Source organism: Annulohypoxylon maeteangense (assembly GCF_022496945.1).
Source record: "Annulohypoxylon maeteangense strain CBS 123835 unplaced genomic scaffold GGS22scaffold_17, whole genome shotgun sequence".
In the NCBI taxonomy this organism is placed as follows: Eukaryota; Fungi; Ascomycota; class Sordariomycetes; order Xylariales; family Hypoxylaceae; genus Annulohypoxylon; species Annulohypoxylon maeteangense.
The window spans coordinates 13,454-28,045 of NW_025953264.1; the positions used below are offsets into that span (position 1 = coordinate 13,454).

Here is a 14,592-nt window from a genome sequence, read left to right on the forward strand (position 1 = left end):
CCCCGCCCAATCGGAAGCGATCTCGTCGATGATGTCTATAATATCACTTCCAAGACATCATAAGCCTTCGGCGGATTTAGTCTTGTCTTGGACAATAACGTTAGGCACATTTATCCGAAATCATGAGTCTTATTGGAGTTTTTGAAGGTGAAAGCTTGATATTCTTGCGTAGGTCTCCGTGTTGGACTTCCCGGATGTTGACGATCGTATGGAACTTGTGGTGCACCGGAATCATCATCCAATGGTTTGCCGGCGTACAAGTATTAGGAACGATTTCTGGGGGGCTTGAGTACGGGTGATGGAAAGGGAATCATCACATTCAGGTACTGTATCCGTTTTCTCATCTATTATGACAGATAACGAACGATCGTCGTGAATCTCACTAGGTACTTTTCGATGGAGGAAGGCTAAGAGAATCGAAAAGCGATCACGTAAAATTATTCCAATCCAAGTAATCATTAGTCCGGATTCCTAACTTCCTTTTTCAAGATATTTATATTCATTTATTATAAAAATTGAATTTATCCTAATTACCTCCTAGGCATTTTTGATCCATTTCCTCATCAACATAGTTTCAATAGGCGCAAAAGGATTCCGTACGTGTTACAGGTAGCTAAAGAGTATGATGACATGATCAGAAACATCTACCATTATCTTGTCCCACTTGTGTATTCCTAAATTCTATAGAAGTAAGTCCCACTTAGGATACCCAAAAAAGGATCATTAACCCTAAGTCCTTCGTTCTCCAGCCATTAATATCAACCGCAATAACCCCCGATCCTCCATGTCTCGCCCCTGACAACACAACCCGCGAGAGCGAGAGCAGCAGCAGATAACGCATGACGGATGAGCTAAGCACGGTGGTTCAATGTACGACCCCCTCCAAGCCAGCAGGAACGGAGGAGGCAGCCAACGAGACTGAGGGGCGTTGTGGGCGACGACGAAGGAGACACGTCCTTGCAGGAGAACCATGTGCTGCCAAGAGATGCCGACTATCCGGCCTCGTCGTCGCATTCGGCACGCATATGCGGCCGCGGTCCTTTGGGGGTGCGAAACGTGATATCTGACATCTGCGTCACCGTCCCACCTGTCTCGCCGAGGCAGCCCACATAACATACATACACATACATACACATACATACACACATACATATACATGTATCCCTTTTTTTTTCAGGCATGTTGTGACGGCGACGGCGATGGTGCAAGGTGTCACAGGCGCGTCTGCGGCTGACCGGCCGAGCGAACGTCCATATGCACGTAAGTGGATATATGAAGATACGGCGTTGATTGCGGTAACCGGGTTACCAGGTTCGAGTCATCGCCAGCAAAGGCAATGCAAGACGGTCGATCTGGGGATGGGGATGGATATCCTGGGTATGGGGGAAATGGGTTGTTGCTATGACCCGTAGCTAGTCCTCACGTAAGGGAGGAGACGATGCCGTCTTCGCTGCCTATTCGGGTAATGTGCGTATAGAAAATTGCAGAGAACGGCCTCTAGCCCTCAGACCCCCTAACTATCCTTCTGCCTAACCTACCCTACCCCTTCGACGACCACGACAACGATCACGGCCATGACTCTCTCCAAGCTAAACCTCTTGGCCTCTCCTCAGCCCTGCGAGCTAACCTGCATCATCACATCAAGCTAACTCGACGGGACGAGACGAAGCGAAGTTTACGAGCTGCAGAAAATTTCTTCCCATTTCCATTTCCATTCCCATTCCCATTCTCATTCCCATCTTATCTAGGTACATACATAATAACACATCTATGTACATACCAAGAATACCGCACTAACAGCTGACAGCCAAGAAACGAACTACCCCCCCATCGGTCCTCTAGCCCAGAAACCCCCTTCTAGCTGCGCACTTACACGCTACACGCTCCTTGGCATCTTGGCGGCGTGACTTACGAACATCTGGACCACATCCACGAATACCCTCACTTGATCACCGAGAGGCCTCCCGCCTTCTTATACCCGCTCACCGGTTCCCCCCTAACCGCATGTCCATCGAGCCAAGAAACGGCGAAGAAGAAGGAGAGGGAGAAAAAAACAACAACAACCCTGAAGCCTAACCATCAATTGCCCCCCCCACAATCCAGTTCGGTCAGTTCGGTTCGGCCCTAGCAAGCTGCGGGGACTCCCTCCACATCGTATGTGCTGTAACGTCGATCCGACTCCGCGCAAATCAGCTACGTATGAATGTGTGAACAAGGCAATACTATGTAAAGGACGTAGGTAAGGTTGGGGCGAAGCGGCGCCCCGTGTGATCCACCATTATCTGTGTGCTCAGGTATGTATGTATTCCTACTGCGGCGTAAACACACAAATCTGAGCTCTTGGCCCGAAGTCCTACAGCGTAGATACCGATGTATATACCTATTTCCTACACCTCATTTCTCACATCTCAAATAACTAACGAAGGGGGGGTGGTGGTGGAGGAAGAGAGGAGGGGAAGGAAACGCGGGGAATGGACCTTAGCCATTCACCAAATGAGAAATGATGGGCGGGCGATGCACGTACGAATCAAAGATCTCATCCGATTATCTGTTCGTATGACCCTGAAAGACAGGACATTACGGGATCCTCCCTCATTTCTACGACCGAATATCTTTCTTTTTTGCCAGTCACTCGCCCCGTCTCCTGTGATTGAGAGTGACATAGACATATCCCATGACGCCTGTGCAATGCAAACCGACGACTACGAAAACCCGCGAGTCTCATCCTCTCGATATTTCCCTTCTTGCCGCCCCTTGCCGAAGAGATGAAACTTTCCATTAAAACTGATGTCTCGACATACATACATACTTAGTTGTACGTCCGTGACAAGTTGCGGAGGTACCAGTCCACCAGTTTGCGTCCTACCTTGGCTTCTGAGATGTGAATTAGGTCCTGCGAGCGTCCGTTAGCACCGTCGTACACCTGAATCTCCATAGTCGCACACAAAGCTTGACCTGTATCAAGAATATCAAAAAGGGAAATACATACTCCTTGCATGGCGTAGTCTAGGTCGCTGACGTTGACCCATTCGCCTTCCAGTAGGGCGTGGTCGGACCACCGTAGCTGCTTGGTGCGCTGCTTGTTGACCAGGAGCCAAGACCGTAGTTCCTCTGGTTGCACCTCTAGGAAACCAGCGAGCTTCTTAAGATCCATGGTTGTGTAGAGGCGCAGGTAGGACTTGACGGTAGGGTTCCACATGTTTGTCTTGACCTCGTCCATGAAGATGGAGAGGTGGTGGTCGATAGGGTCCACGTTGGCCTCGGGGTTTTCGAAGTCAGGGGGGACAGGAGAGATGAACTTGGGGCAAGCAGCCTTGAACAACTCCTCGAAGATAGGTAGCGATTCAGGTCCGCCACGTTGCAGCTTAAGGAGCTGGTCACCGTACTTCTCCCTCAGAGCGGTGTGAATGGTGTCATCCAGACGGGTTGGCTGGAAAGCCACACAGATGGCGATCAGAGCATACATCTGGTCGTTCTTCTTGGTAATAGAATCGTACTGGGCGTTCTTCTGGAAGTTCTTGGTACGTGATACGTAGACAAGAATGTGGCTGAACATGCGGATGGCATCGGCATATCGGTGCATCATCATGTAAGAGAAACCTACGTAATAGTAGGTTGTAAAGTGGGCGGCCATGACACGCGCGAACATGGCCTTCTTGTTTAGCTCAATGTCATCGAGCGTCTTAAGCGCGAGACTGAAGTCGCCAAGAAGGCAGTGGACGCGCAGTAATCCAATGATGGAGAAGTAACCGAGCATGCGGTACAGTGTTTTAGAACCGTATTCTCCAGCAACGGCTGCGGGATCCTCGTTGCGCTTCATGGCGGCCAGCTGCTCGGTAATCTGGGATCGCTGTATTAAGGAATACAGCACGTTTAGAACGCTATAACAGCCCCAAGTGTTGGGGTTCTCCCGTAGAATCTGTCGCTCTTCCTCGTTATCTCTCGCTTGTCTCGCAATTCTTAGACGGTAAGAGGAGAAAGAGTTGAATTGGTAAATGAACTCGTCGATAACGTCCCAAGCCCAGTAGTGCTACATAATTTTATCAGCATTTTGGCTCAATATAATGAAAATAATATTGCGATAAGGCAGCTTACCGAGGGAGGCTCCAGATCGACAGGGCCATCGGAGTTGAGGATAAAATGGAATAGATTGCAGTAGGAATCGTAGCTCTGGAACTTGACTTCGAGGGGAGCAGAGAAGTCTAGGGGTTGGGCAGCGGCGACAAGTCTGGACTGGATGTCGTCGGTCTGTTGAGCCATCGTCATGGAGTTCACCTGTTCTAGCTCCTCCATACCATCTTCATATTGTACCTGCTCGCGGTAGTCTGCCACAAGGGCTTCCTCCTCAACATCACTATCATCCTCCATGGAGCGCACAGGCGCTGAGCCATTTCTTAATCCACTCATCGTGATTTTTGCGGTCTGGGATATAGGCGATGTCGCGATGATATCGTGGGGAATCCCAACTTTTATTCGAAACCGTGGACCGTGGACCGTGGAGGGGCTAGTCGCAATTTTTTTTGGCTCGTAACAAAACTCAGGCGAAGGGGAATGAGTTTAAGTCGAAGATCCGAAGTTTAAGCGGATTAGGGCTTCATAATGTGGCCCCTGCGCTGGTTGCCCCTCGTTTTGAAGTTCCCATGCTCTTTAGCGGGGTATCGTTACTTCCTTATCGATACCTCTTTTTTTCTTTTTTTTTGCCCCGCTATCAAGGAAGGAAGTTGAAGATCGATGTCGCCTAGAAATGGAAGGGTAGGAACAGTACAATTGCTTATTAGGTACCAAGGTAGTTTCTTTTTCATCCAATATATAAACCAATAAAATCTTATATTTTGGCAAAGTCGAGTCATTATGAGCCATCCTGATCCATTTAAATAGGTACCAAGTTAGTCATTTGCCGGGGATACAAAGTATTTATTTATAACTTTTCTTATCCAATCAGCTTCCCATTATGATGCGCTTTTTGACTTACATATACTTCAAATAAAGTCTTTCTTTCTTTCCACTGCCATATCGCGTGGGATTATTTCAACAACTTCAAAAATTAGGTTCATGATCATCTGTGAAGTATTCACGTCAAGATGCCTGTCGTCACCCCGGAAAAGCTTGCTGCTCTTCAGCAGCATGCGGACGATATAAGAAATGTACTCGCCCCCACTATCCACCGTCTGTTAACACATTCTCAAAGTACAAACTAACATATCTTAGATTTGTATCTTGGCTCATGTAGATCATGGAAAGACGTCGTTAACAGACGCTCTTCTTGCCACAAATGGAATTATTTCACCCAAGCTTGCCGGCAAGATCCGGTATCTGGATTCTCGCCCCGACGAACAAATTAGGGGTATCACAATGGAATCATCTGCTATATCCCTGTTCTTCTCTATGCTTCGAAGACCGGCCCCAGATGCCGCACCGATACCCAAAGAATATTTGATCAACTTGATAGATTCGCCTGGTCATATTGACTTTAGCAGCGAAGTATCAACTGCCTCGAGATTATGTGATGGTGCGGTTGTGCTAGTCGACGCGGTCGAAGGTGTTTGCAGTCAAACCGTTACCGTTCTCCGCCAGACGTGGACAGAGAAGTTAAAACCGCTTCTGGTGATCAACAAGTTAGACCGGTTAATCACGGAGTTAAAGATGACGCCGGGTGAAGCTTATATCCACTTAAGTAAGCTTCTGGAGCAAGTGAATGCTGTTTTAGGAAGTTTCTTCCAGGGCGAGCGCATGGAGGAAGACCTAAATTGGCGAGAACGAATGGACGAACGAGTTGCTGCTGCCGCCGCAAAGGAATCAAAACTCGGAGATATCGAGAGTGAGGCTGGAGACTTTCAATTTGAAGAACGAGATGACGAGGAGTTGTATTTCGCCCCAGAAAAGAACAATGTCATCTTTAGCAGCGCCATTGATGGATGGGCATTCACAGTCCGGCAATTCGCAAGCTTATACGAAAAGAAGCTTGGTTTGAAACGAAGTATGATGGAAAAAGTACTGTGGGGCGATTTCTACTTAGACCCAAAGACTAAGAAAGTCCTCGGGCGGAAGCATCTAAAGGGTCGTAATTTAAAGCCAATGTTCGTCCAGCTTGTTCTTGAACAAGTTTGGGCTGTATACCAGGCGACTACGGGCGGAGACCATGGAAAGGGGTAAGTCAGTTCTCATCCGAACCCTACCTAAGATGCTAACTCTAGCTCAGAGACCCAGCCTTACTTGAGAAGATTACAAAGTCGTTAAACATTTCGATACCGCCACATATAATTAGGTCACGAGATCCCCGATTACTACTCACAACGGTCATTTCATCATGGCTACCACTCTCCACTGCCCTGCTGGTTTCTGTCGTCGAATCTTTGCCATCACCGAAGGTGGCGCAAGCAGAACGACTACCTGAAATGTTAGAGGATTCTCATGGATCGACTCATATTGACCCCTTGGTTAAGGATGCCATGGTGAACTTCAAGACATCTTCATCAGATCCTGTTGTGGCATACGTTAGCAAGGTAGTATCCATCCCCGAAAGCGAACTCCCGGAGAACAAGAGGAGGACTGGCCAGCTAAGTGCAGAAGAAGCGAGAGAGCTAGCTCGAAAGAAACGAGCGGAATTCGCTCGCGCTCAGGCGGCAGAAAATAATGTGACAGATGATCTCACTTCGGCGCTCGACAGTGTAAATTTGGACGACTTTGTGCCTGATGTCGAGGAGAAGACTATCGATCCAGAGCACCTGATAGGATTTGCACGAATGTATTCCGGTACACTGTCTGTGGGTGACTCACTATACGTCTTACCACCCAAGTTCACTCCCGCGAATCCGCACGCAGCCCCTGAACCCCAACGGGTGACTGTGACGGCATTATACATGTTCATGGGCCGTAACTTGGAGTCGCTGAATTCCGTTCCAGCTGGAGTCGTTTTCGGCATTGGCGGACTGGACGGCTGTATCCTAAAGTCCGGAACTCTTTGCAGTCAGCTTGAAGGTTCTGTTAACTTGGCGGGTGTTCACATGGCAGGAAAGCCTATTGTCCGCGTCGCTCTTGAGCCGGTAAATCCGGCTGACCTGGACAAAATGATCGAAGGTCTCAAGTTGCTTGTACGAAGCGACCCATGCGCTGAGTACGAGCAGTTTGGAAGCGGTGAACATGTTCTACTCACGGCTGGCGAATTACATTTAGAACGATGTTTAACAGATCTCAAGGAAAGGTTCGCAAGATGCGATATTCAGGCAGGAGCGCCTATCGTTCCGTATAGAGAGACGATAGTACGCGCAGATGAGATGAGGCCTCCGGTGAACAAAGAGCTAGGAAGAGGTGTTGTCGTTGGAATGACGAACTCGAAACAAGTCAGCGTCACAGTTCGAGTACGACCACTCCCCCAAAATGTTACTGAGTTTCTACTCAAAAATCCGGGAGCTATTAAACGTCTATACTCTGAGCGAAAATCGCCCGACGAGATTGAGGCAGAGTCAGAGGTCGGTGTTGATGAAGCACAGAGTGTTGAGGATGAAGATTTGGTGGAAGGCAAGGGTCTATCTCTTGAAGACCTGAAGAAACAACTCCAGATTAACCTCGAAACTGGAAAAGGACGTGAGAGTTGGAAAGGTGTTGTTGATAAAATAACAGCCTTTGGACCACGGCGAATAGGCCCGAACTTACTCATAGATGCCACTAGGGATGGGTGTTTCCCAAAAGTGTTCGCTCCGGAAAACCAAGAAGATGGAAACCGCCTGAAGGTTGGAGAAGCGCTTCATGCTGAGCATCTATGTGACAAGGTCACGTACGCTTTCCAACTCGCTATGAACCAGGGACCTCTATGTAACGAGCCGGTACAAGGCGTTGCTGTCATTATCGAAGACCTCACTGTAGCGCCTGCAGAAGAAGAAACATCGGCTAGAGACCGGCTCGGCAGACTTACGGGTGAAGTTATCAAGACGGTACAACAGTCTATCCGGCAAGGCTTCCTAGACTGGTCTCCGCGTCTAATGCTCGCTATGTACTCATGCGAGATCCAAGCGAGTAGTAAGTCTTAACACCACCCTTTCTTCTTTATGTATTTCGTGCTAACATATCATAGCTGAGGTTCTAGGCCGCGTTTACGAGGTCCTAACCCGGCGACGCGGGCGCGTGCTCTCAGAGCAGATGAAAGAAGGAACCCCCTTCTTCACGATCCAGTCTACGATCCCGGCGGCCGAATCCTTCGGGTTCGCGGATGAGATGCGGAAACGCACGTCGGGTGCTGCACAGCCGCAGCTCATCTTCGCTGGTTTCGATGTCGTAATCGATGAAGACCCGTTCTGGCAGCCGTTTACGGAGGACGACCTCGAGGATCTGGGAGAGCTGGCCGACAGGGAGAATGTGGCGAAACGATATATGGATGGTGTGAGGAGAAGAAAGGGGCTGTTGGTCGAGGGTAGGGGACAAAGGGTCGCAGCGGAGAAGCAGAAGACACTAAAGAGATAGGCCGAGAGATTGTTGGCTAGTTATGAGATGGCAAAGCTAGGAAACCAGCAAGGAAGTTTTGAAGGAGGGAGCTGGTGCGGTCGTTGATGTATAAGACCGAACTACAACCAGCTTGACGATTGAGGGGGATTGGGAGATAGAACAGAGCTCCTAATATAACAACTAAGAAATAAATACGAGGAATCGTGTAAACTCGGGCAACATAATGGTGCAAGAACACAGCGTATTGTGTATACTTCATCCCCAACTATCCAGGTAGGTAGTGTTTACTAAGAAGTCTTCAATATGTAAAGAATCAAACCAGAAAGGTAGCAAAGTGTTTTGATTTTGACATCGCCTCTTCATTCTTCGATTTTCTCTACCCAAGCACCACGGCGCCCTTCCCCACAACCCCCTCCCTCACGCCAGGCCCAGCGCAAAAGCTATGATAGGTAAGCTTCCAAAGTCCTCAACATCTCACAACCCAATCTCGCACATACCATTCATTCATCCGATGTCGTTCTTTATTTGATATTTGCTTAAGCCTATCCTACCTAATCCCCCGTTACACCCCTTCCCCTCCTTTGACAATTCATTCCCGAAACTCCCCCCCAAAAAGGATATGCCTGGATATGTGAAGAGTATATATGTATATAAAAGGATAAATATACTTTCGCTCATCTCCTCGCTCGTCGTTGATCCCTCCACCCTTTTCCCGGGTATCCCAATAATGTTTCCATCTCGGTTTATCTCCCGTTCCGTGGCCCAATTCGTCATGATTGGCAATCTGGATATTTTGTAGTAGCAGTAGTAGCAGTAGTTATGGTAGCTAGGTGTGGCTTTTGTTGTCGACGGTTCGTAGCGACGCTTAGTAAGTTTAGTCGCTCGTCCGTTGTTTTCATGTTTTTAGGTGAGTGTAGATGTGATTTAAGGGGGGTATCGTAGTATATTTTGATGCCCACTACCCGCTATTCGTTTTGAGGAATATAGGGTGAAGGCGGTTTGTCCTGGATTATATCCTAGTCGTTCACTTCCCTTCGTCCCAACCCCATACTTGTGAGAGATATCTCTCCATATTGACTCGCTTCGTTCGCATCTCCACCATCCACGGGTGTTCGAGCATTCTCCACGGACTTGCTCGGCGACTTGGTTCTTTCTCGAGACTGTGGATATCCTGGTTAGTCTTGTATCTCTTGAACGAGTTTAACAGGGGATACTTACCAGCACTCGATGAAATACTTAAAGTTATCAGACCAGAATATGTTGGCATCTGGTTCGTCCTTTAGCTTTGGTATCGGTTGTCGGACGATGTAAGTTAATAGATCGATTAATCCCGCCTTGGGTTGTATTTCGGTTCCATCAGCCGGGAAGGGGAATCGGTGTTGAGCGACCTCGAGGAGAGTGACTCCGGTGGACCAGACGTCTGAGGTGATAGTGTAACTCTGGCCAGTAATACGCTCGGGTGCCATGTAGTAGCTCGTACCGATGAAAGTGTTGGCTTCTCCCTTAGTTCCGAAGTCGCCAGAAACGCCAAAGTCGCACAACTTGACTTCGCCGTTACGGCAAAGCAGAATATTGGATGGTTTGATGTCTCGGTGGATGATCTTCTTGCTGTGGAGGTACATGAGACCCCGGAGAACACCCTCGGCAATCTTTCCTAGGACCTTCTCGCCTGTCCGGCCTCCTAGTCGTTTGACCTCCTTGTAGATGCCGTCGAGGGATCCACCTTCGCAAAATTCCATGGCAATAGAGATGGTGGCCGTAGCAGGATCGCCGAAAACTCCATAATACCGGCAGATGTGTTCCGACGCACAGTCTTTATTGAAATTGATTTCACGGAAGATTTGCTTCTTTACGTCTGGATCCGGGTTGGTAGTAATGACCTAGAGGGTACATTAGTTAGTATGTATTCATGTCATACGGAAGTGAGGGATGGAAGAGACGGCAGCATACCTTGAGGGCAAATACTGTCTTTCCTCCCTTTAACTGGCAACGTGTCACGGCACCACCGGCACCTTCACCTAGGCTACCTAGTTCGACGATCCTGTTCTCCACACTCGCGATTCTCCACCCGTTATCGTCAAGCTCTTCCACGTCAGCAGTCCTTGCCTTTTCTAATGTAAGCTTATCGAAGCTATTTTCTAGTCCTTGCATACTACCATCCCGCTCCATTCCGATGCCTCCTTCGCTTCGTTCGGAGTAGATAGAGCCGACGGCAGATATCGGGTCAGGGGTACCTTGTGGTTTTGAACCGATCCCATACTGCGATGCGAACGAGAGGGCAGAGAACTGGGAGCCTGCGGATGTAGGGTTGCTGGCTCGGCCGTCGAGGGGTCCAAAGCTGCCGGACCGCGAGTGTGCTGCGCTGCTCTCGCTGCCGCCGCTCGCAGACTGGCCCGGTTGAACTGTCGGTCGATGTTGCTCATAAGGTGCGACGGTGCTACCCATCGGCGTGGCAACATGAACTGTGAGCTGGGGGCGCGACGGGCCGCCCGCGGCAGCGCCCACCGGCTTGACGTTGGGGGATGGGGGGATGGCTAGACCCAGTCTCGGCGTTCGTCCGCCGCTTGGTCTACCTCCGAGTGCGGGTCGAAGGGGAGCGGGGGAGGAGGACATGATGGGAATGGGCGTCGAGACGGGCGGAGGGGTGCCAACTGCCGCATCTATCGATGCTGTAGTTGAGGCCTTCATAGTAAACCAGAGTTAGCATCGCAAGCACACAGAAGCACACGAGCAACGAAGCTTGCCTGACCGTAGTCAGGATACGGAATGAAGGGAGGTACGGGTATAAAAAGTACATGTACAAAAAGAACGAAGCTAGGAAAAGAGAAGATCGATTTACATTTTGGGTCACGGGCTCAGAGGCCTGTGCGTGATTCTCGTGGTCGGGCATTTGTGCTAGTCCGGGTTCCCTCTCCACCACAGCTGGAGAGAGATTGCGTAGCGAGCCTGTGGCTGTGGGTAGATGTGTGTGTGCGTGGTGCGTGTTCGTGGTGTAGTTTGCCGAGGAGGCGGTCGGGATTGCTCCAAGCACAAAGAGGAAATAAAAGGGCCGAAGCTAGTTGTATGTATATATGTATGTAACAGTCCGACAGCAAGACGAAACCAGAGTCACTGGATTCGTTCAGGTATATTTCTAACGAGCTAACCAGCTAACGAGGTCACACAGCGCCGTCGCAGGTAATGGGTAACGGGTAATAAGTAATATATATGAAGTGACGTATTTCTTTAAATTCGTTGGTGCTCCTGTTTGAGAAAAGAAAGAAAAAGAATCATAATCCTGTTTATTTTGGTATCGTATGATATAAAAGAATGAATATCCTCGGATGTTGTTGGTGGACAAGAACGAAAAAAACCCGAGTCGTAGATTTAGTCGTGGGGAAGTGATGAGCGATAGGCGATGAACGATGAGTAGTGAGTAGTGAAGAGTGAATAGCGACTAGCGACCAGGGAGAAAGTGGAGGAGGTTTTGCTTGTGTGCCGCGCGTAGTTGATGAATTTCTCCTCCCCCTTGTACGAGGTTCGATACCCAGCAAGCCAACGTATTGTACCTTGTCTAGTTCCTCTTCTGGGAGCGGAGAAACGACTTGGCTAAGAATCTACTGCTAGGTATGAGGTATGAAGTATATGGTATGTATGTAGAAAGTAGGACCTAGAGCGGGTATACTCTCTACACTAAACCCGGGTATCGAGTCGTTGGTGGTAAAAGCGAAGCTCGGCTGTAGCGTTGGACTATTGGGCTTGATATGGCTTTTTCTTCTGGCACTTCTATCGCCAGTCGAAAGGCGGGACAATGGACCAGAAACGATGCTCTCTCTTTTTGCAGGGATTCTGATACAAGCCCTTTCAAACCAGTACCAGATAATACTAGACAGGACCAGCCAGTACCTGTCACGGATGTCCCGAGTTTCCCCAGCGCCAAAAAACTATTACGCCGTATGGATTGGTCGACAAATGACGACTGAGCAACCAAAGAAGCTAGGGAATCGATGTGGAATAGCTTGATTGGGTTGTTGCTACCTAGTAGTTGCTAGTTTCCAGTGTATGGCGTATGAGCTTATGGCGTGAAAAAAGGTGGTATGCAAAGGGTACAGGTATGTATTTCAAATAAGTAGATAGGTGGAGAAGTACAATGCCTGTGTCGGGTATTGAGACGATCAGCGGGGCAGTTTTAGCGGTTGAGCTAGTGACATAAAAAAGATATCAGGGTATTAGGGTATCAGGGTATTAGAATATCAGGATATCAGGATATCAAGAAGGTGCAAAGTTAACAAGACCGGGCCGAGCCTAGACGTAAACCGTGCCGGTAGATATCTCACACAGCTGACAGAGCTGAGATAGGTAGGTAGGATAGGATAAGGGAGTCAGGGAATTATCAAAATGTCTCAGTGTCAGGTCAGCAATAGTATAGTTTCGAGTCTTAATACGAGACAAAGTGTCTGGCGGTTAACAAATAATGAAGAAAGACAAACGAGGGGACGAGAAAGTAACCTGTCTGCCTGTTGGAGGGGTTTGGTTTTGAAGAGGCAGATGGAAGAGTGAGAAGTGAAAAGGGAAGAAGAGCTGTAACTTGTACGCATTGCACGCATTGTACGCATCCAATGCTATTCCAACCGCCTTGCCCCCTACCACCCTAGCTCCGTAAAAATGTGACGGGTGCTCAACTCTGAAAGGATCATCCATCGCATATGAATGGACAATCAAAAAAAGGAATCAACTGCAAGAGAGAAGTAGTTGTGCGCAAGGGGGTAATCTTGAAGTCGTACCGTATCACTCACCACCATCCAGCACCAAGTCTCAAGGGTCTAGCGATCATCTCGAGGTGTGTCCACTGATTTCATTGATTCCAATGGCCCCAGCGACCCCAGGGGATCAAATCGTGGAACGCTGCGCTTCCAACATAGGACCCCTGACCACGCTTGCACGCTTCAAGCCTTGGCTAGGACCCCATCGTTAACCTATCCCTGATATCCTTGCAACTATTTCCACCACTCACAGAGGCGGATCTAATGTTGACGAGAGAATGCTTTGATGAAACTTGCAACCTGCAACTAGCAACTTGCGAATACTGTATGTACTATAGTACCTAGGGTCTTGTATTTGTTTTGCTGACATGTCTGATTTGATGTCAGACCGGATTACATAGGGGTGATGTAGGTTGATGCACATCTACATTTTCGGAGAAGGCGAGATTATTTCAAAATTTCGCCAGGAGTCCGCTCCAAGGAAGGAATAGTGAGAACGTCGAGTGTGAGAACTACAGCACCTCGTGCAGGTACCTTGTTTGAAACCTCGAATGCCCTAGGCCAGGTACCCCAAATCTGTGCGGCTGTGGAACTAACCACCATAGGGCATACCTCACCTAAACTCCTGACAATGTTGGGGTCGGGGTCCAGCTTTGGGGTGAGACGGCATAGACCCCAATTCTTGATAGCAACACGAGGCCAAAGTAGATTGGCCCGGATGCATTTTTTGGAGTTTCTCACCTTGGGGTCCAAAGGATCAAGTAGTGCCCGATCATGGCTCTCGTGTACATTGAGTAGGTAGGTAGATATGTAGTAGATATTGACGCCGAACGATGGTGGTTCGACAAAATATTTGTAATTTATCCTCACCTCTTCTTCTCTTTCCCTGCTTGTTATTAGCTGCCTGTCGCACAACACCCATCAACTATTACCTAGTACCTGTAACGGCCTAGACAAACAGGTAAGTACCGTACTAAGCTCGTGAAATCAAGCTCTGCAGGAAAGCATCGGTAAACATAACATATACCGCATGCATACGGTCACAGGGATAGCTTCCCGCCTAGACCCTGTTCCAAGCTTGCCAAGCTCTTGCGATGGGAGATTAGCTACAGCTTAGCCGAGTCTACGTACAATATTCGTCCGATTCGAACTCATCACAACATAAGGCTGGGCTGGAACATCGGCGCTCAGACTTCACCGGGGCTCGCCAAGGGCCGCAGATTTTACTAGTCATGTTATTTTGTTTTCCGACAAATATTCAACATACCCAGTATGCTTAAGATTGACGGACGCGGGAGATGAGAAGGTCGGCGACGAGGAAGGACAAGGATGTCGGTATTCATCTAGAGAAGACATGGGAGACGTTGCATGAATATGGGATGCAAACATATTATCTTTTCTCTTTCCTCTT

At 48.7% G+C, this 14,592-nt stretch overlaps 3 protein-coding genes across 3 annotated transcripts; 1 reads left to right on the forward strand and 2 right to left on the reverse strand.

Annotated features, from left to right (window-relative positions):
- Window positions 1-2,789: 2,789 nt before the first annotated feature.
- On the reverse strand, window positions 2,790-4,407 carry GGS22DRAFT_196059 (eukaryotic translation initiation factor 3 subunit; the record flags this gene model as incomplete). Its single annotated transcript, XM_047965771.1, has 2 exons — window positions 2,790-4,030; window positions 4,096-4,407. 2 exons carry the CDS (start codon window positions 4,405-4,407, stop codon window positions 2,810-2,812), a joined length of 1,533 nt encoding a protein of 510 aa, XP_047815680.1. The 3' UTR covers window positions 2,790-2,809.
- A 569-nt stretch (window positions 4,408-4,976) lies between these two features.
- GGS22DRAFT_170891 (P-loop containing nucleoside triphosphate hydrolase protein) lies at window positions 4,977-8,639 on the forward strand. Its single transcript, XM_047962515.1, has 4 exons — window positions 4,977-5,144; window positions 5,209-6,149; window positions 6,200-8,016; window positions 8,072-8,639. Exons 1-4 carry the CDS (start codon window positions 5,082-5,084, stop codon window positions 8,455-8,457), a joined length of 3,207 nt encoding a protein of 1,068 aa, XP_047815681.1. The 5' UTR covers window positions 4,977-5,081; the 3' UTR covers window positions 8,458-8,639.
- Window positions 8,640-9,463: 824 nt separating this feature from the next.
- Window positions 9,464-11,052, reverse strand: GGS22DRAFT_181288 (kinase-like protein; the record flags this gene model as incomplete). The annotated part of the gene is made up of 3 exons (XM_047963849.1): window positions 9,464-9,599; window positions 9,658-10,319; window positions 10,390-11,052. 3 exons carry the CDS (start codon window positions 11,050-11,052, stop codon window positions 9,464-9,466), a joined length of 1,461 nt encoding a protein of 486 aa, XP_047815682.1.
- Between the last annotated feature and the right edge of the window lie 3,540 nt (window positions 11,053-14,592).

What these genes read in the sequence shown, in the direction of transcription:
- GGS22DRAFT_170891 (XM_047962515.1), top strand. Translation starts at nt 5,082, where the DNA reads ATGCCTGTCGTCACCCCGGAAAAGCTTGCTGCTCTTCAGCAGCATGCG. An exon ending in ATGCGGACGATATAAGAAAT is followed by an intron (nt 5,145 to 5,208) that starts GTACTCGCCCCC and finishes AACATATCTTAG; the next exon opens with ATTTGTATCTTGGCTCATGT. An exon ending in GGCGGAGACCATGGAAAGGG is followed by an intron (nt 6,150 to 6,199) that starts GTAAGTCAGTTC and finishes ACTCTAGCTCAG; the next exon opens with AGACCCAGCCTTACTTGAGA.